This window comes from Pithys albifrons, chromosome 1, assembly GCF_047495875.1.
Source record: "Pithys albifrons albifrons isolate INPA30051 chromosome 1, PitAlb_v1, whole genome shotgun sequence".
NCBI classification, from domain to species: Eukaryota; Metazoa; Chordata; class Aves; order Passeriformes; family Thamnophilidae; genus Pithys; species Pithys albifrons.
Window position 1 is genome coordinate 84,719,213 of NC_092458.1, and position 26,650 is coordinate 84,745,862.

Genomic DNA, 26,650 nt, shown 5'->3' on the forward strand with positions numbered 1-26,650 from the left:
GTGTTTCCTTTAACCTACAAAAAAGCGAAGCAGTTCAAAGAGATGGAAAAGGAGGTTAACAATCTCTTTGAAATGTAGGTTCAAATTCCCAGCACGGCCCCAGTCAATTATCAGCAAGTGCTGTGACACATCTACCGCTAACGAGGAAGAGGAGGGAGGGAAGCATGCGGTGCAGAGGTCCAGACAGGCAGCGGCAGGGGTTAAAGGACATCACCAAAGTGGTGGGAAGGTTTCCAGGGGCAAAACTTCAGCGTTTTTTTTCAGGCTGATTCACTCCCCTGCGGTGCATCCAGAGAGAAGGCTGGACCACTGGAGTGAATGGAACTGGGCAGGGTGATATCACATTCCCCTGCTCAAACGCCTGTGCAGCTGGCAGGGCTTTTTGAGGATGCAAGTGCCTGGCATAGTGCTCCTTTCTCCAGGGTGTTCCTCTGTGGCAACATGAACCACTTTTATTTTAATCCCATTAATGAAAGGCAGTGCAGGGGTGGGGATGAGGCAGGAGCGGGGAGGGTTTGTTTTGGCGCTGAGGGTGGGTGCACACAGGCATACAAATGCTAGGAGACAAAGGCTGTGATTAAGAGTTGGTACTCCAACTCCCTGCTTATTACAGGAAAGGATTTATCTGATGGCCTAGTTTCAGCTTCAATTTTCCACCTTTTAATCAGGTTCCCAGGTCTGCTTGTCTAATCATAAAGGGAAAGAAGAGGACATCTTGGGGTGATGGAGCAGGAATAATACTCTACAAACATGCATGGGGAAGAGGATATCACTGCCCCATACTTTCCCACGAGGCCGACACCAGGGCAGGCAGAAGGATTATGCCCAGCCACAGAGCATTATTTTCTGGCATGGAAAGAGTGCATCCATGCTTTCCCACATGAACAAGCCAGGGTTGTGTGAAACAAACGTGCTGGAAATAAAAACCTTGTGCAAAATGGAAAATGTTCAGAGGAGCAGCTATTTTTAAAAGGGACGGCACCTACTGCTGTTATGAAGTCAGTCACATAATCAGTCAGCAAGGGACTTCTGTGGGTTGACAGCTGACAGCCAGGAGAAACAGCTCTAGCAGACTGATGAGAAGAAAATGAGAGTTTTTGGGTTCTAAGATGTGCATGTTTTCGAATAAAGAGAATAATTTCTATCCTATGCTCTCCTAGGCACAGGGCAGATGGAGGGAAGTGACCTGGGAAGAGGGGCGAGATGCTGATAACTCTCCAGGAGACTGAACACTGCAAGCAAATGCCAGCTCAGCCACCTCTTCCCCCTCCCTAACCCAGCCTATCCTTATTGCCCAGTCTCTGCTGAGGTTTTCCTGCTTCTAAAAATGTTCAGCCTCTAATTAAAATGCCCATCTTGCTTGCCAGGACAAACGTATCCAGCCGCAGAGCTGAGCTGGTTCTGGAGACAGCCAAAGCTTGCAGATAACCAACCTGGCTGGCTTTCATGGTATGGGTGACTTTCCTGGCATGGGTGGCTGGTTGATGTCTGACATCAGGTGGCCATCCCACGATATTATCAAGCTGATAGCAACTTCAGGAAGCTGGTATGAGGGCCTCCTCAACTTATCCAACTGTGAAGCCACCCTGTGTCTTTCCTCCTCTACATGGGTAGTAGTGCTGTTTCAGGTGTTCACACCCCATTGATGAAGAGGGGACATAAGTGGGCCATGTGGGGGCTTATACTGCTGATGAAGACTAGCATGCTTCTTCCTATTCAGAGGACTTTGTAAAGGGTATTTAAATAAGAAATAACAATTTTAATAATATTTTAATTAACAAAAATTAAAAATTAAATCAAGTAATTAATTAAATAACAAATAAAAATCACTAGTAAAATAAGATATTAAGGAGAGGGGGTAAAGGAGTACTGGTAGGGACAAGGAACATCATATATATGTGGGCATTCATAAGGAAGTGGGAGAATACAGCTTCAGACCCATGGGTCCCAGGACAGTGTCCTTCCCCACGAGAGGAAGACATTCTCCACTGCTCTTACAGTCCACACCCCAGGGCAGAAGGGATTCTAGCCAAAAAGTGGTGGTGTTGCCTAATGGTCACAGCCTTATAATGGACAACAGAGGAGGAGTCATCTTTAATGGCTGGTGGTGACTTATCCCCTACAGTCCATAATCATTCTGTGAGCAAGATCTGGCCTCTTCTGGTGACTTCCCAGGTTATGGTCTGACTGCAGCTTGTATGCCATCCTGGAGGACAGGGCAGTTTGGGGAAAGAGATGGAAGAACCAACAGGCTCTTCCAGGCAGCCTGCAGCATTGCCTGCCTGAATGGAAGATGCAGTTGTTCCTTCAGGCTTGGGGAGAACACTGCAGCTTCCCACAGGCAGTTTCCTCAGTGGGTCTCTACTTGCACTAGTTTTATGCACAGCAGCAAGAACTGCTTAAATTTCTACTTAAGAGAAGGAAGACCCCTCTGGAGAGGTTTCTATTTATTCTTTAGGTGCAGTGGTTCTGCATGCTCTTATCCCTCCATGAAGCAGCCCCCACTCCTCAGAGAATGGTGCTGAAAGCTCTGCAGTCTGGCAGTGTGCAGCATTCTGTGCCACAATATTGCTTCTGCACCCCTCTGCTCCCTCACACACTCATAGAATCACGGAATTCTTAAATTTGGGAAAGACCTTTAAGATCATAAGAGTCCAACCATTAACCCAGCACTGCCAAGTCCGTTGTGTCCCTAAGTACCATATCTACATGATTTTTAACACTTCCATGGCCTTACGTGTGCCCTCTTCCCACATGTCTCATGCTGCAAATCCAGACTTTCAATGCTAGAAGACCATGTCCCAGACTGGACAAATCCATTAAGAGATCTTCACTATCTCTTACAAGCTTTGGAACAAATCCTAGAGCAGGGAATTTGCATCACATACTCTTGTGCTGCTTCACTGCCATGTGTTCCTAATATCCTTCAAGTCAACCAGTGAAGCTCTCAAGCCTTTTTGCTAGTGAAGAGTACAGTGAGCCAAACACAGTGGGACAAATCCTGGCCCCTGTTTGGAGATGCAACACCCCTGAGGGTGGTGGGGATGAGCACAGCAGGGAGAGAAGCTGTGCTGCACTTCAGACCCAGTGACAGCTGTCACCTTCCCAGCACTAAAGCAATAAATCGGGGGGATCTGGGTTTATTCTCCTCCAAATCACTTTATTATATTGTGAGTAATCACAAAGCCTTACAATGCTGCAGACGTTCTTTAAAAAAACCAAGCTAACACAGCGACAGTATTTGCCAGCTTTTGCTAAGACTAGTTTAGCTAGCAGCTACCATGAGATTATACAAGGAAATCTTGCAGTCTTCAACTGGATTGTCACATTGGGTTTTAAATTTACCACAGTGCTGCAAACAGTAAATTTGTCAGTAGGTAATACCCCTAACATTTCATCTATGTAAGACTTATAAAATTAAACAATTCTTTTTTTTAAAAAATACATTTTCTGCCAGCAGAAAAGAATTCTCTTAAAAAGGCAAGATACACTAGAGACCCCAATTCTTTCCTCCCAAACTGCCCCCATCTTGCAGTGCAGTTGGTTGCTGTTCCCCTCCAGATCTCTGCTGACAGGCAGTCCCATTGCCTTTTTAAGAAAATCAACGTGTTTCCTGTGACTGTGGATGCTGGTTGAGCATTGCAAAGGCTCAGCAGAGGGGCAAAAGTCCCAACACTGAAGGAAGTGGTAAAAAACCCATCCTCTGGTCTCCAAATGAATTACTGAAATGGAGATAGATGGAAATGTGAGAGAGGGATTTCAGTATCCAAAGTGAGGTGTTGATTCTGACTTTTATGGAATTGATGGGTTTCAACAATCCCTGAAGTCAGCTGCTTTGGGCAACAGGGTTTCCATTTGCAAAGAGCACTAGGCATGTGAGAATGAAACCTGGGCTTCTTCCACCAGGACAGTTGTGAGGTGGGTTTATATCTGCATCACTTTTACATGGATCTCCTGTATCAGTTTCAAACACTGATTTTCTTTGCCAGCATTTCAACAATGGAGTTAAAAATGAGCAAATCTTTGAGGACCAGGCTTTTTATCAGATTTCAGTTGGCAGTCAAGTAGCTCTGTGAGAAAAAAAAAGCCACAACTGGAAAAAAACACAAGATCTTTTCTCTGATAAGCAGTGCTCCACAGTCATAGACATCAGTGCTAATTCTTCCCCTGGCACATCCTCAAGAGCGTTTTGGCACTGGAAGTTGCCTCACATATGCCCAGATGAATTGCAGATGTTGTGTTCAGATGAGGAATGTCAGCATGGAAACAACTTACTCTCACATCCTGTAGGTCTGCATCTTGGTTTGATAAGGTTGTCAAGAATCCCCATGAAAGTTTCCTTCCAAACTTTCCCAGAAAGGGAGGGGGGGATTTTTTTTTTCTAAGCCAGGCTACATGATCACTTCCCTTTGCAACCTCCTTCATTGAAGGCTGGTTCCTGAATGAGATGTGGCTGTTGGCAGACCCCTCCGCTTCCCTTCCTCTGCTGCACATAATTTCTGAGCAATGGCCTGCTGAGGTTAGAAAGACAGGAGGGTGTCAAATCTGGACCTAATTGAATTAGACATGAAAAGGATCAGATGGGGGAAATTTGTGGGAAAAGTTCTCGACTTAGTGTTTGTTGCACACCTATGCAAACAACATGTAAAACCCAGCACATTAGGAGCACCCTGTATTCAGGTTTGTCTGGAAATGTTTCTTCAAGACTTAAAGTGCATGACAGAGAACACGATGCTGCTAATGAGGGCAACATCCAAAAGGCACATTTTGGGGAGTAATAATTAAAAGGATGATGCATGGGTTTGTAAGTGAGCAGCCACAGAGTTGGTACATTTTGGTGTGTGCTTTGGAGAGATGTAGCTTTGCTCCTACAAACATGTCTGAGGCATGAAGGTCTGCTCTAGACTGATTATTCTGCCCTGGCACCTGCAGAGCAGCTTGGCCCCCATTGTCCAGCATCAGTGCTCTTGAGCCAACAGGATGAATCCACGACCTCAATGCACCGGCTAAAGTTTGGAGCCTGTAGATAACACGGGCAAAGATTTGAGAGTTTATAAAATCCACAATCAACTATTAGCATATACAAATATATAAATTATTGACAGTTTTACAAAAGGCACACTGCAAGCCATCTCAGTCCGACACCTGTACAAACCCCATGGCACCCCACCCTCCATGCCCCACCCCCTTCTCCCCAGCTTTCATCACGAAACATAAGGTGCAGCTGCTACGGACCCATGGCTGTCATGGCAACTGAGGACCTCTTTTTTGGTCAGCCCAATTTGTCGGTGGTACTGTCCTTCTTTAATGGTCTTAAGACATTGTATGTTCTTCCCCAAGGTGATGCTTTTGATGGAAGGTAGATATTTCAGAACAGTCTTTGGCAAAGATGACACACTTGTCCCAGAGAGGTTGAGCTCTTGTAGGGAGTTCAGACCAAAGATAACTTCAGCAGACAGTGAACTCAACTTGGGATTGTTGGATAAATCCAGAACTTGGAGGGCTGAGAGTTCCTTGAAGCTATGAGGAGATAACTCTCCAAAGCCACGCAGGCCACTGAGGGATAAATGAATCAAATCTTTCAGCCCTGTGAAGTCACCTTTCTCAACCTTAACCAGAGGGTTTCCATCAAGATTTAAATATCGAAGAGGAATGCCTTGAAGGTTTGGCACATATGTTATCCTGTTTCCAGAAAGATTTAAGTTCTGGATGTTGGGGACTCTCTTTTCATGGTGCCTTGTAATTATGCTTAGCATATTATTGGATAGATCCACATTCAGGGATTTTCCTTGACCTTTTGATGCAAAAATGTCCATAGCTATATCCAAAAGCTTGTTATTGCTCAAATCTATGTCACTTAGAGGAGAACTGGAGAAACAGTCTTCTGGAAGGACTTCCAGAGAGTTATGACTCAGATCTAAGGACTCCAGGTACCGAAGCCTGGAGAAGGTTGTGGAGGAAATCTTGGCAATTTTGTTGTAGCTCAGATCGAGACTCACCAGGGTGGTGTATCCAGGGCCTGTAAGCATTGATTCATTTATTGTTTCCAGTTTGTTTGATGATAGATCCAAATAGGAGGTATCCAGAGGTATTGGGACAGGAACAATATGTGAGCCTATTCCACTGCAGTCCACCTTGGTCAAGCTAAAGCTGTCAAAGAGACCAAAGGTTTCCACTTCACAGTGGCAGCCTGGGAAGCAGGTTTTGGTGGTACCAAAACAAGGAAAGAGAAGCAGCAAATTGAACCAGGCCAGGAACTGCATTGTACCTGGAAAACAAGACAATGAGAAAACAGATGTAATTGCTGTAGAAACTGCTTTATGGAAAATGTGTACCTGTCTTCTCCTCTCTCTTTCCAAAGGGATAGATTAAGGCTACCCTTAAATAGCATGGATATCCCAAACACTTCGACTCTCATGTTATGAACACCAGTGGGAAGTTAATGGAAAAACCAAACTGAGTCAACAGTCTGCAGATATAACCAAGTTAAGACACAAGTGGAAATGAGGTGCAAGAACAGTAGGTTGCCTTAAAGCACAGTCTATCCAACATGCATCTTTTTGACTGGACTGTGGAAGAAGCTAAATAACAGTTCAAACACTGAGTCATTTTATAACCTGGCAAACTTCAGCACACAGAGGTCTTCATGTCAGAGCATCCCTACAAGATTTGGGAGCACCAACTTCAAACCCCTGAATTGACAGGTTGGAGAAATCATTTAGACTGTGGGAGCATTAGGTGTCCAAAAGCCTTATCAGGAGAGGAAAAAGCAAAGTTCCATTCAAATTTCCTATAGGTAACAGAGATAATGGCATCATCAAAACAACATCCAGGATACACAGTTAAAAAGGGCAGCTGCTTACTACACAAGGTCTCCCTTGCTTAGACTTCTGATGCAAATTTTGCAGTTTTTAGGTAAGATCGATCATGGCTTTATATCAGGTGGATAAAATCAACCTTCCTTGGGCTCATGGCAGCAGGACAGAAAGCAGCTGCTTGGCTCCTCACCTACTAGAGCAGAGGAACCAAGGGTTGCTCAGTCTAACCCAGACTTTCCTGTGGTGGGCCCAGCCTGCTGCACAGTGGAGAGAGACAATTTGCTTCATATAGGGACTCTGGGGAGCCTTTGTTAATTACATTAAGTACTGTCTCTAATTAACAATGCCAGCAAGCTAGGAGTTCTCTACACCCCTCTGATTTCTCCATCTAAGAAATTTCTGTCCTTCCATCATCACAGACAATAAAGGCAGAGAGCTGATCTGCACCTCTCTGACTCTACTGAACCATTCTGGATCACATCCTGACAGTTGCTCCACACAACTGTGGGCAACAGCAGCTGGTGATTTCAAGAAACAGCCAGAAAAGCTTTAGCTGTGCATCTCTGGAGAGGGTAAACTGGAGCATGCCAGCATGCTGCAGGTCAGCAGGAGCAGCAAGGACTGTCCTCATTGGTTGTCAATTGCAGACATGGGTGATGACTCCTCATGACTTCCAAACAGGGTCTTCAGGAGGCCAGCAACAAAAAATCCCATGAAAGTAGGTGAGCAGATCCATCAGCACCAGTCCTTGGCTATGCTGCTGGCCATAAAGAGACACTCATGCAGCAAGAACTCATTTAACAAGTAAAAAAAAAATCTCCTTTAATGCATGTTCCCATCCCCAAATCAGGCTCCCCAGTCTCTATTCTCACCTTTCCTATCACTCTTTAAAAGAACTTCATTAACTTCCTTGCAGTATCATCTTTCCCACACACTCTTTGATCTGTCTGAGGCGCCTTCCCCACAGCCCTTGCACCTTCCCAAGACCATTTCCTAGAAATTCACACTTCATCTTCCCTCACCCACCCCTTGGCATCAGTTTCTCTCCCTCTCCACAGTCATCTTCTTGGCTTTCATTCCCAGGAGTCTGACTGGGGACTACTTGCCAATATGCAAAAGAAGTGCAAAGGTGGGAAAATGTTGCAGGAATATTGTCCTGATCACTGATATGAGTTGTCTGGCAGTGCCTCCCAGATCTGCTGCAAATAGAGAGCAGAGATTGGGACTCTGGCCAAATTGCCTGCCACCAAACCATTGCTAAAGGCCAACACACAATCCTCTGGGGTCCATTATTCTGTAGGAACAACAGAAAATTGGTAAGATGAGCCCTAGTCTCAGCCCATCTCAAGTGTTTCTTGAGAAAACACATATGTGTGCAGAGGAGACACAGGGGGTAGAGCTCTTTTCTGCAGTCATGTTTCCAGATATCCCTTTCCTACTGACATCAAGGCTGATCCCCTCTTGTTCTGTGCAGACAGACTTAGCTGGCTCCCTCCTGCAGTCCTTCCTAAAATAAACACTACTCTTTCTTTTTTCATGAATCTGCATTTTGAGTGCACTGCAATGTTTTATTACTGGGGAAGTGACAGCAATGGGGAGCTCCTTGTAAACTAAAACTGCAAAAATGCAAATGTTAAATGCCTTGTGTACAGGGAAGTACCCACACTAGTGTCAGCTCAGGCTGCTGGTATTTCTTCTTCCAAATTTCACCTAGTGGCTAGTCCTGCTTGATGTCTTAACATAGAAAGCACCTCTCATCTTCCCCTTCAAAAGTCCAGATTAGTTTCTCATGGCATTGTTTTAGCTCTGATGGGAGATGGATCACACAGCAGCAAGTCCAACAACAGACCACTATGAAATTTGACTTTCTGAGCACTGCTAAGACTTTCCCGGGCTCCTGCTGGGGCATCTGAAGAAAAGTAAGAGGACAATCTCCTATTTTAACTGGGAACAAACTTTCTAATAGAGCGTGCAGGAATAGACCAAGGGGCAGTGGTTTTAAACTATACCAAGTGTGACTCAGACTAGATATAAGGAAGTAAAGTTCTATGATGAGGGTGGTAAAACACCGCACAGGTTGCCCAGAGAGGTGGTAGATGCCCCATCCCTGGATGAGCATTCAAAGCCAGGTTGGATGGGGCTCTGAGCAACCTGATCTGGTTGAACATGTCCCTTGCCTATTGTGGTGGAGTTGGATTGGATGGTATTTAAAGAGTCTCTTCCAAACTAAACTATTCTATGATCCTATGAATGAAGAGGAGAATTAAAACCAGTGCTGGGCTTTGATATGTGGCTGCTCAAACCCCTTTTGACATAGGAATCCCCTTCCCGATCAGCCTCAAAAACGACTGCTGGAAGTGGGCAGATACAGTGACTCCCACTGCAATATCCATCACTCCAGCCAGCAGCAAATACAAAACATTACACAGCTGAAATGCAGTACACAAAGCTCAGCTGAGGTATTTACACAGCATATATTGCCTTTTCCCTCCTCACAGCACCTCTACAAATTCTCCTTACTGGCTCTGACATTGCTTTGCAGATAGGATACAATCCATTACTACCAGTTAAAAACTCCCTTATGGAGCAGCATGAAGCATTCATAGACTAACATGCCACTTGGTTAATAGCTCTGATGAAAGATAGGAGAAATAATGTTACTGGTCATCTTCCAGTCCAAGAAAGATACTCCTGCATTGCCAGATAATCAACAAAAAACTTAGTCAGGTACAGGCATGCTTTATCATTGTGTGGAGCAATCGATAGCTCTCTTTGAAATAGGTAAAGAAACATGCCCCAGGCATTTACAGTTCATCTCTGTACAGTGTGCATTTGAAACCGCCTCAAATTGCCTTTGGATTGCTGCCTACCAGCTCCTTTGTTGATAAAGGCAGGAAGCCAAGGTATCCCCTCATAAAAGAAAGAGGAATTATGCTCTTGTAGAACTGGGCTGCTTCACCTGGGGGAAACACCATGGATCAGAAACCACCATCACCATCACCTGGAATGGTGAGGGGAAAGTCACTAGAAGAAAGCCTGGGGCTAGTTCAGTCATGACCTCTTCATTTCTATTACTGTTGAGGTGTGCAGAGATCCCAGTGATAAGTTTTGGTCATCTGACAGGTCTAGGGGACTTGTTATACCCACTGATTTCAATAGGAGCTGCTGGGGGTACAATATTACCCTCCATGTTTCAGGTGCCCATAGTGGCTGCAGGGCTCTGGTCTTTATAACTTGATCATCCTTTCTGCATGGCAAATAGTCTGAGATAACCTCAATGAGATCCTGCGGCGGTTAACAGAGCCAAAGTTGGACCAAATTCCTAGCAGGGTGCTAGCCTTCTCCTCGGATCCCACATCTCTCACTAAGCCTACAGATGCCCTTATACCTTCTCCCTGCTATGCTGATCAACTGCAACGTTGTGTGGCAGGACTCATACAGGAAACTCACACTCAGATTTCCCTGCCAAAAAACCCCAACATTAAAATCCGATTTTAAAATCAGACTGCAGAGAAATCTCAGGTCTCAGCTGATGGTGGAAAGAGGCTCCTTGTGTTGTTGAAAATTCATGTTTCTCACTACACTTGATTTGCTCCTTCTCTCCCTTAAAGACTTTTCTCATTAGGGAGATGAGCTAACACATCCCTCCCCAGATGAAAGCTCATTGCTTGGGGAGCAGTCCCCATCCTCAGGAACGCAGAAACTAAAAGAATGCTACCCAGGCTACCTCCAGTTGCCCTGAAAACACCAAGCTGGAATTCCCTACTGCCAAAAATCAAGGACTAATTAAAAAAAAAATTATACAAGTTTTAAAGTTTGTGGTTTGACGGAGATGGGAAACAGTTACCCTATTCTTCATTCTGCACCCCTCAGCCTCCCTGAACATGCCCTCAGCAAAGTGTCAGCTGAAATGCAGCTGGAGTTGGGGCTGAAGACTCAAAGTTACCCAATGAAGCTTGAGGTACATAAGCAAGAAGTGTAAAAACACCAAGCTATCTCTATGGTGTGGTGAAGAGAAAGAAATTGCTCCAGAAGGGATAAAACCTACCTAAGACCAAACACTTCCCTGGAGTTGCCCCTCTCTCCCTTGTCCATGGTAGAATAGGATGCCCAGTCTCCCTGATTACTGCTTCCCATCCCATTCTTTGCTCCATCTTCCAAACTCAATTCCCACCCAATAACCAGGTGCACTGAGATGAACCAATTCAGCTCACTCATCCAACAAAACCCCTCTAAACATTCTTCCCCTTTGGTGGGTCAGTTTTCCAACAAATAGTGGTGACCAGTCACAGGATTACAAACTCTGACACAGGAGTGGAAAAACAGGATCTGTCTTTTCCACAGCAGCCCACAGAGCAGATCAGATATGACATGAATTTTTAAGGCATGGTGGACAGATCCTGGTAATTTCCAAGTTTCTTGCTAATATTAATTCTGGAATAACAACAAATAGAACAACTTTCAAAGAAAAGAGGCAAAAAACAATGGCTGAAGTCCACCTATCCCAAATACACTTGTTGTTCTATCGAAGGACGGAGGAGCTGTATTAGCAACAATATTTCATTAGAAGGAAAATTTTGGAATTTTCCTCTGTCTCTTGCATCAGCCAAGTAAAGAAAAAACAGTCTTTATAGCAAAACTCACCAGGCCCACTTGGCTGTCAACACTAATTGGGGTCAGGGGAAAAGGAATTTTATTGGAAAGTGGAACAAGTACATAGGTTACGATAGAGGCCATAAATCCTCGAGACTGGAAAAAAAAAGAAAAAAAGAAAAGAAAGAGAAGAGAGAGTTGGCTCTTTCTCTCTTTAAATATCGGGGAGGCTAAGTAGCAGCTGAGACGGTGGCTCCAGAGCTCCAGGATGCTCCAGACCTGCTTCTTTGACAACAAAATTGCATCAGAGACCTTTCCCTCACTTCCCCACCCATTAATTATTCTGTAAAATTAGAATAATTACTGACTAAAGTGCAGCACTAGCAGCAGCTACACTTTCCCAGTGTGGACTTTCCCAGGCTGAGCCCAAATGACGCCACAGATGCAATCGTGGTTGGGTCTCCAGATCCCATATGCCAATTTGAGCAAAGAGCAAAACTAGCTCAAGCCAGACTACACCCAGAGTCCATTAAACTCTTAACGGCATGCACCCCCACCACTATAATAAAGAGACTACTGCTGACAAGGTTACTACGTGTGTATGTGTGTGTGTGTGTCCATTGAAAGTAAAGGTCATCCAGGCTTTTTCTTTGCCTGCTTCAGACTGGCTTTCCCTGCAGAAGGGTTCCGCACATGCACGCTGCAAAGAGCTGTATAAACCCTCTTGATAAACAACTTTAAAACTCAGCAAGAAACATTGGTGTAAATGGGAACAGTAGTTTCTGACCCATTTGTTACTTTTTGTTGCTTGCTAGTTTGGGGAACACTGCAAACAGTCCTGGTTTTATACTCAGTGTTTGTGACTTCTTGGATTTAGGGAGAGGAGAGCTATTTGGAATCCAAGAAGTATCTGCTTTTTATGTCTGACCCTGCATTTGTTAGATGGGTTTGCCAGAGTTCAGTGGAGTTACCCTGCGTGTCAGTGACACCAGGATGCGAATTAGTCCCTTGGCTCTTCCAAATTGCCCTTGACTTCCTGTAGCCCTCCATCAGGAGATACTGCACAAGTCAGTTTTGGGGGATAAGTTTTTACCCTTCACTTCACACTGATGGTTTTATCAGTGGGAACTGCAAAGCTTCTCAGACTGCAGAGCCATGCCCAATTACCCAACAGGATATAAAGGGGATGTGCAACCCTATTTCCCTCACCAGTGCATGCAGGCATTGTGATGAGGGGACACTCAGCCACGGGGATGGTGGCTTTAGCCCTTATGGCTCAATATAAAGGGACCCCAAGGGCCTGAACAGGAGCTAAGGATCATCCTGCAGGTGCCTGAACACTTTTTGCTCCATATTCTTGCTCCCTAGGAAAAAATACAATTAAATGCAGGGAATGAAAAAGACAAAAGAAAATATTTCTCTATGAATTTCTTTCTGCTTTAATTATTTTGTCTGGCCAGATCATGAAGTAGATCTTCATGGAAACTTTGCTAAGGCATATGGGAAATAAGGAGTTGATTTCTGACTGCCAACAGGACTTCAGTAAGAGCAAATGTGGCTGGACAAATTTCTGTGACCTTCTATGGCACAGTTACAGCACTGGTGGATGAAGGAAGAACAACTGACATTATCTGTCTGGACCTGTGGAAAGCATTTGACAATGATCCACAAAACATCCTAGTCTCTTTGGAGAAACATGGATTTGATGGATGGATGACTCAGTGATAAGGAACTGCCTGGATGTTTATACTCAATCTCACACTCAAGTCAATGGCTCAGTGTCCAAGGGGAGACCACTGAGTCATGGAGAAACCAGATAAAGAGAGACAAGATGCTGCTCCAAGATCTGGACAAGAACCTCATTGCTCTGCATCAAGTCTGTCTTTGAATAACTTGAATCTCACCAAAACCCATGGAATTTGGGTTGTGGACAGCCAGAAGGGGCAAAGAATGAAAAAACAAGACACTAGTCCTCATTTTCCCCAAATCTTAGTTATCTCCATTTGCTTTTCTTCTCTCTGGACAAAGAGAAACTGATGAGCCAAAATGGTAATGATTTTCCAGCATCCAACCAATGCTCTCCATCCTTTAGGGAGATTTTTGTAGATGCTGCAGGGGATGGGATAGCCAAGATTAGCAAGAGCAAAGCCAAATTGGTAACTATCAGAAGCATTTCACAACCCCAAAGCCAAAACTAAGTTTCCCTTCAACCCACCATGCAGGCTGAAGACAAGACATGTGGGATTGATCGAGAGGGAACCCAGCACCTCCAAACTCTACTGCTCCACACTATCAGTCTGTTTAGAAATACAGAATCATTTAGGTCAGAAAAGATTATTGAATCCAACTGTTAACCCAGCCCTTCCAAATCCACTACTAAACCATGCCCCCAAGTGCCATATCTACGCATTTTTAAATACCTCCAGTGATTGTGACTCCACCACTTCCCTGGGCAGCCTATTCCAATGCTTGACAACCATTTTGGTGAAGAAATTTTCCCTAATTTCCAATCTAAACCTCTGCTGACACAACTTGAGGCTATCTCCTCTTGTCCTATTGCTTTTTACTTGGGAGAAGAGATTGACATCCTTGTTCAGCTGAAAGTCTCTCCCCTATTTTTTTAATGTAAAAAATTCCTTTATTTAAAAAATAAATTGAGGGACCTATTAAAATAGTATTTGTTTCAACTGTCAGTGTCACAAATCCCATCTGCTTTGCAAGAGGCCACAGATGATTTATCATCATAGTGTTTAAACAGCTAATAGTTTAATCCACTTGTGCAAGCTTCCCCCTCTGGTATCCCTTATCCCTGTTGAAGAAGGAAATCAAGGTGTGGGGTGGTATATTTTGGGCTCTGACAAGCATGTGCAGGCAGGTCTGTCAGTCCATACAGTAAGTTTCAACTCATTTACATCCATGGCTGAGATACAACTCCTGACACCCTGAGAGCTGCATGCCTTGAAAAGTGAAAAGCCACATTTTGTAAGCAAATAGAAGCCCACTCCCTAAAATTTTGTCTAGAGTGGGAAAACACTAGTGGTAGCTCCAGCATGGGCAAATTAGGAATTAAATCACCATGGCACCAGGGTTTGCTCAAAATTCCCTCTTCTCTGCTCAGCCCAGGAAGCTGTCAGGGTACCAGCAGTTTTATTCCAGGTGGAGGAATTAGTCTCCTGTGGCTTTTGAAAGTAATTTTGCTCTCCAGCCTCAAGTCAAGCTGTGCTCATGCCCAGCAGGGGCATTCCTGAAAGGAAATTGTCTGCCAAGCCTCCGGAGCAAGCTGGGGCCAGGGCAAGGCAGGTGTTGGAGTGGTGTAGCACCTCCCAGAAACATCGGGAGGGATTCACAAGGTTTTCTGGGAGCAGACAGGATGTGAGCATCCCAGCCCCACCACTGCCTCCTGGCTATACCAGCTGCAGGACCGCTCAAACTGGGAGCACTGGCAGACATGAATTGGTTCCCAGCAGTCCATGACGCACAGAATCAGTCAAACAACATGCCTGAAAAGGATGTAACAGCTCAGGACTTTCTCTTGTTCTAGAATCACTCCAGCCACAACCACCCTGAATTCTTTTACCCACGACAACCCCTATTTCTCGTCATTCCTTCTCTGCTTTTTAACTGTAAGCATTTCAAAGGAACAGGAGGTTTCACTATCCTGGCACTCACTGAGTATAACAGAGTCCTCATCTTAGCCTGGAACACAAATATTTTCCTAACACACCTCAAACTCAGTCCGAATAGAAGTTTTTTCATAGTGACATGTACCAGAATGGGAGGTCTCTGTTATTTTGGCACAAACTTGAGAACAGACCAGCCCTTCACATGGCCCTTCATAGTCAAAGGACAGCTTTACAGTTTTACATCAGTCAATGCATTTTGTTGTACAAAGACCTGATGCAGCTCCAAACAGATCCTCCAGTCTGAACATCTCCAATGTCCAAGGACTCACTGTGAGGCACAAAGGGCACCTGTGACTAGTCAGGCTTTACCAAATCACAGCAGTAACTTTGGGAGGACTAAACCCTCCCTCTTTCTTAACCAGTCAATTAAGAAAGCTAAAATGATCACAAGCTTCTCCTGAAGCCTCAGCCCTTGGTGATGCACACCTGACTGCCAACCCCAGCTGGTTCCTGTACCGGCTCTTGCTACAATGATACTTTTTCCTTGCACTCCAGCTCCCAGAGACATGATATAATTCCAGAGGAATGCACTCTGGGATGAACACCATATGCCAGTGAGCAACATTAAGACGTGCAGCACGGGTAGAGAAAACCAAACCCATTATGGTTATTTCTTGGTTTTAGCTGTTAAAATTGCTGATCAGCCATGTCATTGTGCCCAGCTGAGAAGTGCCACAAGCCATGCATGTATCTGGGATGGCACATACAATGTTCCACCCCAGGAAAGTGCAGGTTGAAAGGAGCCACTAGCAGGTACCTGATCATTGAAGGAAAGGTGTGGTATCTATGGATGTATCCCACATCTCCAACCTTGTTTGCTTCCAACCACCCCGGGGGGCTGGTCTAAGCTGCAGAAGGAGCATGCGGCATGGGTAGACATGGATGGGTACCTCTGGAGAATATAAGCTAGGCAGGGGGAAGGAAGCAAAAGAGAGGAGGGATGCTGCCATGAGAAAGTGATACATCCCAGGGTGATGCCTCTGCCCTTCCTGGTGAGACATCACCCTAAGAGCAAATAGCTCAACACAGCCCCATCATCCTGTCTCTCTAATGGCTTTCCAGTTCTTCTCCTTGAATTACAGAATCATTATGGTTGGGAAAGACTTCTAAGATAACTGAATCCATTGAAACAGTGGTGGCTCCAAATCAGGTGTCCAAACTCTGCCTCTGCTGCCATGCCTTGGTCACAGTGCAGCACTGGCAAAAACCATGAGAAATCAGAGGGGAAAACAAATTCAGCCTGGCTGATTTTAAGCAAACCCTGTGCAGCTTTAGCTCTCTGGCAGGCAGCAGCTGCCAACCTCCCTTAGCCTAACAGCCCTGCGGGGCTACTGACTTCAATAAAGAAGGGCAAAGTGAGGCGACTGGGAGTTAGGTTGGGTGCCCCTTGGCACTGCTCCAGCTGGCCCAGGGCTTCTTTGTGGGCTTTTTATTTAATTCTGTGGTTGGGTTATTTTTTTATGCACAACAATCTCAGGGCCCCTTTGCCGTCTGTGGCTCTCAGCATGCAGCTGCAGACCCTCCACTGACGAGATAATAAATACAAGCCTGGCTGTTATTGTTGCAAACAGCACAGCTGGAGGCTCCCATCTCATTCCCCTCATGGCCTTTCTTCACCACTCCCCTCTCCCCCTCCCATGATGCTGCAAACAATGAAAGCCAGTGAAACTGCTCAGTAGAGCATCAGCTGGGGCTTCAGGAGCTGCCCCCACCCAGCAAAGTACATGAGACGTTTGCTGCATCCGCTAGGTCTCCTAAAAGATTTGGGAAGAGGGGATTTGGGGAGGGGAAGGTGATCTAGGTAGAGCTGATAAAGGGTTTACCAGGAGGACATTGTCACCCTCACAGTTTCATTGCCCCAGTGATGTGGTGGTGTGGCATCTACTCAGCACTTTTCCTCCCCTGCTTGGCCCAGGATCCCCCAGTCCCTCTTGGCTGGTGCAGGATTTTGGAGAAAGATCATCTGAAGTGGGTTAGGAGAGCCATTTCCCTGGCAGGACCCATTTCTCACCACTGAAGCTACCATGAGTCCTCATTTGCATGCTTCAGTTTCCCTCCTGACACCTTAAGAATGACTAGCACCAGGACCAAGAGGTGTTCATTCCTGTGTGGGGATGGAGGTACCATACCATTCCCAAGTTTAACTGCAAAGGGAGCACAAGCCAAGATGGCCTGGTCTCACCTGTGCAGGAACCCCCAGCCAACACTGCCACAACTGGTCTGGCCAAATGCTACCTCTGTCCTTGTGCACCACGTCCAGCTCTTGCTGGGCCTGGACACTCTACGGACACCAGCCCTGCTTTGACCTCTACAAAATGGGCAGTCAGGCCCGGTCACAGGGAAGGGAGCACTGGGGGAGGTGGTTGTAGTGGAGAAGTATTTAAGTGCCTCTCAAATCAGTATTCATGGACTCGGAAGTGTGGCTACAATCTTGGTGACAGCCAACAACATACCTGCCCCTCCAGGGACCTCTGCCCACCTGTGCTGCTCACCTCCCGTGCCTCCATCCTGCCCCTATTCTTGCACCTTACTTTTGGTGCTGCTCTGTAGCACTTCTGCCATGCTGGGGAGATGCTGCAAGTCATCCAGAATGCAGACAACCATCTTCCTTTACTGTTTAACCCTGTACTAAGCCACCTCCTAACCCCATTTGAACTAATTTCCCAAACAAGCACAGTGAGACTTCTCAAATCTCAGCATCCTCATACATGACCCCCATATGGACTACACCCTGTTCCTTCCCTTGATGCCAGGGGAGGCCACCATGTACTGTTTTGTGAACAGAGGTGATAGATGGCCATGAACATTTGGGGATGGTCTGGAACAGAAATGCTCTACCCCCACTGGATGGGGCTGGCCAGATACAGAGTTATCCTATGATCCTTTGAGTTGCAGATCTTTTGCAAGAGGTTGCAATGGCCTGGTCCTGGATAGATACAGGGGCTGCACCTTGTATGTGAACTGAACCTTTGCAGTGGGATTAAAGGGCTTTGGAAAAAGGAAGAATCTCCTCCATTCTCTGTGAAACTTGGCCTCACTGCTCACCCTGCTACAGACATCTCATTCTCAAGGATGGGAGCAAAACGGGCAATTTTGGGGGCAGGGATGTGTCCTGTCCCACTTGGAGACAAGTGACATGAGCCCCATGCATACGTGTCACTTGAGACATGGCGGAGTTGAGGAATCACATCTGGTTTGACTCACCTGTCACAACAAAGTTTTACTTTTAAGTCTCATTTTTTCCTGACAAGGATGATCTTATTCAAAGTTTAAAAAAAATCTGTAAAAAATAGTCCCCATCCCTGAAAGTCTTGGCCAGGCTGGATGGGGCTTTAAGCAAACTGGTCTGGTGGAAGAAGTCTCTGCCCATAGCAGGGGAGTTAGAGCTGAATGATCTTTAAGATCCAACCTAAACCACTCTGTGATTTCTCTCCCTACTCCAGGGTTTGAGCTCTAGCAAGAATCAGGGGAAAGGAGAGGAGTCAGCATCACAGAAACACAGACTGCAAAAGAGAAGCAGGAGGGGGAAAAGGGGAAGGGAAAGAAATCCTGCAGATGCTGGCACTCAGATATTACACACAGCACATGGCCCTCTGTCAGCTACGGTGAAGATAAAGTGCTTTTTTCCAATTTGCCACTACTCTGACAGGCAGATTTCCAGCCTGGTTAATGCAACTCAGGAATGTGCCATGCTAAGGCAGCCAGGTTGGTTTAATCTCTTGCAGTGTCTGCAAGTGGAGCAGGAAGGCTGAGGCAATTCCCAGAGCATATATTTGCTTCACTCCTGCTGCACACCATGCATACAACGGAAACTCCCAGGAAATTAAAAAAGACCCACAAAATACATATTAAAATATATATATTAAAAATATGGCAGTAAAAATTAAAATCTCAAGGTTTCTCCATAATGAATGGCTGACTCATTCATACATTTGCCTTGATAGGTCCAGGTGCCAAGTTTTAAGACAAGAAACGGCTTGCTCAAGCCAGCTTTTATCTCTTCCCAGCCCTCAACATCTCGGTGTTCGGAAGTTTCTTTTGATAGCCTGCCAAGGTGGCCAGTGCTGCTGCTACCGTGCAGAGCCTGGGGGTCAGGAGGGCTGCCGGACAAGGATGCCTTGTCTTATCCCACCCTTCAGCCTCTGCTTCTCTCCACCAACCAGCTAATAAGAGAGGAGAAGGAGGAGGAAGAAGAAGGGGGAGAGACTGAAAGAGGATAAAAAAAAAGAACACTTAGTGATGGAGGGAAAACTCTTAAGCCCTTGGAAGACAGTTGCTCACCTTTTTCTCCCAGCTCTGTCTCACACTGAGGTGGCACACACCGTTGCTCACTGTGGGAGTCGGGGAGCACAAGGTCTTTTTCCTATTAAAAAAAAAACAAACACAACCCCCCAAAAAAACTTTTGCATGGTTTTTTGTTTTACAGCTCATTTCCCCCTTTCCTCCCACCCATTCAATGCTGCGTTATTCCTTGAACTCCATTGTGAAGACCAGGTGTGCAGGAGACTCTCACCCCAAACCCTCAGCCTCTCCTGTCAGTCCACCTTGTCCTCAAAAATTAATGTTCCATGGGATGTCTATCATATCCTCGTCCTCCTTATGCATTTTGTCATTGCTCCCCACTGCCTCTGACAGCAACTGCTCAAATTTGTTCACAAACCAGGAACGTTTCCCCTGCTCCAGTATGCCTCAAGGGAAAATTCGTCCAAGTGCTGCCACACAATCTCCTACCTACCCCGGTGTCAAACATCACTCACCCAGTGCACCCTCAACCTCCAGAGACGGGAGATGGCACTCCTTGTGGGCCATTTATAACCCACATGTGAGCAAGCACCTCCCACATCTTCTCTGAGACGGGGGCTGGCTCTCGTAGGTCATGATGGGACATGATCACTGCCCCGCACCAGGGCGGTGGCAGACACCGACCCGCTTTGCCTGTGAGCGCCTGGCTGCCGACAGCGAGCAACCAGCCAGGTTTAGCCTGCAAATGCTCCCACTGACATGGCAGGCTCCCTCTGGTGCTTCCAGCAGCTAACACATCCAGCGTGCTCCTTATTCCTGGAGAGATCGGCGAGACATTACTCTAAGCCTGCCTTTTCCCAGCACCTCTTCTCCCGGTGTTCGCTCTGCTCCTTACCGCTGCAAATAACCCGGTGCTGCCAGCTGACCCTTGGAGTGGTGATCAATGCGATGTTTCAGCGCAACGCCAGCTATCGGCACCGTCTGCTGTCTGCAGAGCAACGGCACAGTGTCCACCCAGACAAGTTTCCTACTGTAACTTAAGTGAATGCTGTTATTCAGGCTAACGGCAGCTGATTTATCATGGCAGACACACGGGGAAAGCTTTCCATTCGGGAAAAGGGAGCTGCTCGTCCCGCTGCCGCGATGAACACCGTGAGCTCAGCAGGGCTTGCCGTGCTTTCCTTACAGCCGTGCTCCAATGTCTTCGCTGCCACCGAATTACATTTGCTGACCGCGGTGGAGTGCGTCGGTTAACGGAGGCAATGCCACTTCCCCACGACACAAGCCACCAGCTTCGTTCTCACCACCATCTCCATCCTCACCGCTCTCCTCACAGTCTTCTCAAATATGAAGCAAGAGGACTAAAACTGACAGACCCTTTTGTTTCCAGAGAGCTTGGCACGTGTTGTGGTTTACTGAGCTAATAAATCTGCCGTGGGCTGTGCCTTTTAATGACTGCAGCATTAATAACAAGTTACCATGGAGCTGCTTAAAAGTTTACAGGGTGTGTGCGCTATGAGGGGAACCCCGGGCTTTCTGACCTTCTGCTTCAGAAGTCACAACCAGCAGCTTCTTTCTTCCTTTCTTTCTTCAATAACAGAATAACTAAATCTTGGTCTGCTTCTTCTCCCCTCTCCCCAAACACACCTTCCCTTCCAGCTTAATCCACTTACAGAGGGGAAATTCCCAAGCAGGCAGCTTTGCAATGCTTTTATCAATGTAACCCGGGGAGAAAAGACCCCCTCCTCTGCACCTTTTATCTTCTTCACCCCATCCAGCCGTCCTCTCTAAGCTTTCCGTCCCTTCCCTTCTTTTTTCTCTCCTTACCCTGAGTAAACTGCAAACCTCTGCGAGCCTCCCAGCACCGGAACCCAACCAAAAATCCCTCGAGACGGGAGGGGAAAGCCGGGAAAGGAGGGGGGAGGGAGAGGAAGGGAGACAGGGAGCCCTGTGTGAAATCAAAGCCCTGAAGCCGGGCACGGGAGGCGGTGCGGATCCTCCAGCTGCTGCTCGGATTACTCTGCAGCCGTGGCAATCCCGAGCACTCTACAAACCACCATTCCACTGGGGGAAGGAGAAGGGATCCCAGCTAGAGACACTTCATCCCGAGAGGAGAACCGGACTGAGGGCTCGTATGCACCCGCTGCATCTCTAAATTCCCCTTTTGGAAAAACCAGGGGCGAGGGAAAAGTAGTTTACCTCCACCCGACACCTCTGTCCTTCCCTTTACCCTGCATCCCTGGCCGCTGAGCCCCCACGCGCGGAAAAACTCCTCACATCAAAAAAGTTTGCGCACTTTGAGAGTGGGAGGGCCCCCCAGCAGGCACCCCCAGGGCTGGCCCTGCGCATCCCCGGGGAAGCGACAGGGAGGGCTCATCCCATTCCGATACAGACAGCTCGCCCCCTCCTCAAAGATAAGTCCCCATGGTTCTGCGCACCCGGGGAGCGGGGGAGGGGCAGAGAAGGCATGCGGGGGGCAGAGAGGGGATGGAGAGGGGCAAGGAAGCGATGGGGGTCAGGAAGGGGATGGGGGCACAGAGAGGGACTCACCGGGGTTGGGGTCGGTTCCGACGGCGGGGGGAGGGGGGGGGTCGCGCAGCGCCGGTTCCCACGGCGGGGAGCGGGAGCCGCCGGGAGCCGGCAGCAGCAAGGCTTGGGGCCGGCTGTCCCCTTCTTGCCTCCTTCTTCTCCCTCCTCCTCCTCGTTCAAGGCGTGCAGCTGGCCGGGCAAGCTGACTGCCCCCTTCCCCGCAGGAGGAGGGAGGAGGGAGCTCAACAGATGGCTGCACACAAGGGAACATCTGGGAGGAGGAGGAGGAGGAGGAGAAGGAGGAGGAAGGAGGCAGGAGGCAGGACTTGCGCTAGGCTGTGCCACTCCTGAGCTGGTAGACCCCCCTTATGGGGGAAAAGGAGGGGGGAGGTGTCAAGCCGTCTTTGCACACAAACACACACACACACATACACTCTCCCCCACTCCCCCTTTGCTTTCTTGGGAATAACTCTGGAGTTAACCTCGAAGCACAGCCTTGTTTCCAGCCCTGACCTCTGCAGGGCTGTATTTGCAGGAATGAGTCCTATTCCTGAACACCACCTGCACCCAGTTTTCTAGGCATTTTAGGGCCAAGGTCAGTTTTGGCATCCCAAGGTGCAGAGTAGGACAAAGCAAGCAGGACACTGGGGCTTAAAAATTACATGGTGCAACCCCTGAAATATAATAAAGATCTTAATCCATAGTTCAGGGAAGAGAGAGTCTGAGCCCCATCACTGGAGGATGAGCAGACCCTGGGGCTGTGAAAGAGCAGCCCTGCAACAGAATTTCTTTCTTAATGGTCCAGCGGTTCCTTGAATCATGATTCTTGTACTGGAAAGAAAATCAGAACTCTATCTCATGCCGTGGTGCTGTGACACTGGAAAAGGCAAGAGGGACCACAAGAGGCCATGAGTCACAAAGGGCACATCCTGTGGCTGGCTGCAGCTTCTCATATTGCACCCCTTGGGTGTTAGTGGCCTGTGTCAGGTCCCAGACTGTGTGGTTGCTCGTTTCTTAAAAAGTTTAGGTTAAGAAGGTACAACAGGCTCCCTGTGTTTACTCTTAGTACCACTGAAATACCCCACATGCTCCATACCAATGATTAGAGTTTGTTCAGACCATGACCCTAAAGCAAGCACGTTGATGAATTTGTATTTAGCATCTCTTTGTGATGAAAAATTGGTGAAAAAGTTTTTTGTTCACTCTGCTCAGCTGCTTATTCCAAGCACATCATTCCATGAAGATTTGCTGGATAATGCCCTTGCCCAGTGAACACAGCCCTGATCAGAAGGACCAAGGCTCAAGGCAGGAGATACTGGGAGTGTCAGGAAGATATGACAGTTGTTCCTTTCCGCCCTCCACATTTCCACATAAGAGTGTGGCTTATCTGTGTTACGCACTCACTCTGCGTCCATGTCTCACCAGTTGCTTTTTGGAAATCACCATGAGACTGTGAAAGCTCTGCCAAGGAGCAGCCCCAGGGAGCCAGAAAGAGGAAATCTGTGCTCAGGACTCAGCTAAACTAAATGCTTTTTGGGGAAAACCATGGGAAAACCCCTTAATCTGGATTGTGATTTTCCATGTAAAGGTCATGGTGGTATCTCCAGACATGAACAGTCTCCTGTAAGGATGCATTCAGCCAGGTCTTTACACTGTTCACTTTTATTGCTCTGGGTAGGGGAAGTTGCTAAGCTGGTAGGTTTTGTTTAGTTTTCCATTTTGTTAATTTTTCCATGCCTCATGCGAGACCTTTGCCATGTCAAAGTTGGTCTCAGTAAAGCAAAATGCAGTGCAAAGCTGGAGAAATTGGCAATTAAATCCTCTGGCTGAGATCCAGCTAATACATAAAATAAATAAATATAAATAAAAGCCCAGTGTGTATATATCTATGTATGTACATCTGTGTATACATATATCTATCTTTGTCTATATATGTATGTACATATATATATATGTAAGTTCCAGCAGTCAGCACTGCCAGGCATGGTGATTTGAAAGGAAGAACTGAAATACGTGAACCTGGCTTAAAACCTCTGAATTTTGCTAAAGAAAGATTCTAAATTTTATTTTCTTTATTTGAAGCCTAAAATGAACAGGCACAATTTTCTGGTAGATGGGAAAATTGTGTACTCAGATATTTTGTTGGTCAGGTGAAAAAATAATTAACTGAGAGATTTTCTGGCTTGATCACCTAATGCTGAGGGATTTTAGTAGAAGTTCCTCAGTTTGATGGAGTTGGCCAATTGTCAGGGAGAGGTCTGACAATTCTGTATGATCTAGGGAAAGCCCTGGTGTGATGCTAACACAAAATTAGTTCTGCATCCATCTGATTCTTAGCTACTTCAACTGTACCAGTGTCTCACCACTACCACAATAAAGAATTTCTTCCTAACTTTAGTCTAAACCTCTCCCCTGTCAGTTTGAAGCCATTCACCCTGGTTCTATCACTCTGTGTCCATGTCAAAAGTCCCTCTCCAGCCCTCTTGTAGCCCCTTTTGGCGCTGGAAGGTGCTCTAAGGCCTTCTTGAATCCTCCTCCCCTTCCCTCTCCTCCTCTCCCCTGCCCTTACCTCATTGAACATCCACAACTCCCTCAGCCTGTCTTCATAGCAGGAGTGCTCCAGCCTTCTGAGCATTTTCATGGCCCTCCAGCACCCTCCAGCAGATTAAATAGTTAACTATCATGATAACACCAAAGTCTTTTTTAGAGGATGTTTAGTCTTAAGGTCATGTTTCCCACCATTACTATTTCTTTGCCACATGGGAGCACACATTTGTAAAGATAAAACATGGGGTCCTGTGCTGGTTTAAAGGTGAACCAGCAGGGGAAATGAACTCACCACGAGAGAGATTATAAGTCAGACCTAAAATTTAATAATAATATTACAATAAAAACACTGACACAAAAAGGGAAATTGCTTTCAACTCACAAAAACCCAGCAGTATAACCCAGTGTCCTGGGGCACAAACCCAAGAGGGTTTGTTTGCCCTTGTGCTGAGACCCCTGTGGCTCCCCCAAGTCCAGAGCAAAAGGAAATGAAAAACCTGTTGGTGCAGGCAAGGGCTGTGGTCTGGGCAAGAGCAGTGATCTCCTCCTGTCGAGGACCTGCTGCTCCTCTGGATCCAATGAGAAGTTACCAAAGTCTTCTTACCCATTCCTTATGTACCCTCAGGGAGCACCCAGTCCCTCCCCCTGGGCGGGGACTCACACAATGGGTGATTAACTCTGGGGGGGGTGGGGGGGGGGGTATTGAAGTGTTGATGGCCCATTAGCAGCTCCGCCCCCCTCAGGCTGGGTGTGAAGGTGCTAATGACTCCCTGGGCAGCTGCTGCTAATGGCCCATTGCCCTTGGGAATGAATAGAGGGGGTAGAATACACAGCTTTGATCACCCCCACACAGTGTCAACTGGTCCCTCCTGCTCAACTAGAACAGGTCCCCAGAGCTGTGTCCCCCATAGGCTGAACCTTCCCATGCAAAATCAATCATGCTGTATTTGGACAAATTTCCCCACCTGTCTCACACAGTTCACTGCCTGGGACACAAGGGGAGGGTGAAAGATTAAAAATAGAAGTCTTCAAACAGGTCTGGGAACCACACGATGTCTTCCCCCAGTTAGGTTCTTCTAGGACCATGCTGAACCTTCCTCATATCTTCTGTTCCCAGGAGACACCAGCTCAGTTCTGTGTTTCTCAGTATCTGATAACATCATGCCTGGTTTGACTTGTTAAAATCCTTAAGTCAAAGGAAAGATATCTGAGTCACTCTGAGTTTCTCCTGAATAACTCCTAATAGACATGTCAGGCAAAAGGAGTTGAAGAGTGAATGAGGATGACTTAAGATGGATTAGTAAGAAGAGCTAGTGTTGGAGTTTTGCCCGATGATCTTTGAGTCCCTCCCTGAGATCTCATTTCCCTTCCTCTTATTATGCAATCCCAGGAAAGGACATTTCTCATGCACCAAACTGTTGGAAAAAGATACAAAGCCAGATCAATGCTTTGCAATCCCCAACTCTAACTTCTCCCCCACATGAAAGTATTCATGCAGAAGAAGGAGCCCTCCCTTTCTGCTGTGCAAGGGATTGCTCATGAAATCTCTCCTTTGTGGCTGAGATAGAGCAGATGGCTTAGGAAGTTGTCCAAACTAAATTGCACTTGATAGGATTTCTCTGAAGGAAAAACCCACAGCAGCAGCCAGCATGATTACTTGTGGAAGAGTTTAGTTATTGCAAGAAGTTAAAAAGAATGCTGATGAAGGTAATAGCAAACATCCATCACCAGTTCCCATTGGGAAAATATGAAAGAGCTAGGTGTACCTGTTTGCTCTGGGAATGTTTTCCATCCTTGTGGGAGTCATGTAGTAACTCAGAACTAGAAGTAGAGATTTTTTTGAACTCATGGAACAAGTAAGACTTAGACAAACAACCACCTGCAGCTGTGGTTTTCATTTTATTCAGAGGAGCTTGGCAATCTTGGATACACATTGCACTCTACTCAATAATACAGGTTTTTTTGTAGCTCCATTGTCACCATTTGTCACTGGACCATATCTTATGGATGGGAGCCTACTCATCAGTAGGCTGTGGACAACTGGCTTGGTCTATATTGACCAATAGACTGATATGGAAAACTGTGTCGCCACTTTGCTCATAATGTTCATTATATCTTTATTGACAGACAACCAGTAGGAAAAATATACAAAGAATATTTGGGAAAGGAGGCAGAAACCAGCTCCTCCTTGTAGAAGCCCCATGGCTGTCAGCAAGGGTAAAGGTTCCTCTTAGTCAT

General features: G+C 46.5%; 1 protein-coding gene across 3 annotated transcripts; it reads right to left on the bottom strand.

Moving 5' to 3' along the window:
- Window positions 1–1,760: 1,760 nt before the first annotated feature.
- TSKU (tsukushi, small leucine rich proteoglycan) lies at window positions 1,761–22,132 on the bottom strand. 3 transcript variants are annotated; one of them, XM_071557252.1, is made up of 3 exons: window positions 21,887–22,132; window positions 19,376–19,457; window positions 1,761–6,268 (listed from the first exon to the last, which is right to left on the bottom strand). In XM_071557252.1, the coding sequence occupies exon 3, from the start codon at window positions 6,261–6,263 to the stop codon at window positions 5,205–5,207; it is 1,059 nt and encodes a 352-aa protein (XP_071413353.1). In that variant the 5' UTR covers window positions 6,264–6,268; window positions 19,376–19,457; window positions 21,887–22,132; the 3' UTR covers window positions 1,761–5,204. The 3 variants fall into 3 exon arrangements, with proteins under 3 accessions (XP_071413353.1, XP_071413363.1, XP_071413344.1); XM_071557262.1 differs by lacking the exon at window positions 21,887–22,132 and adding an exon at window positions 20,232–21,093; XM_071557243.1 differs by lacking the exon at window positions 21,887–22,132 and adding an exon at window positions 19,852–19,923.
- Between the last annotated feature and the right edge of the window lie 4,518 nt (window positions 22,133–26,650).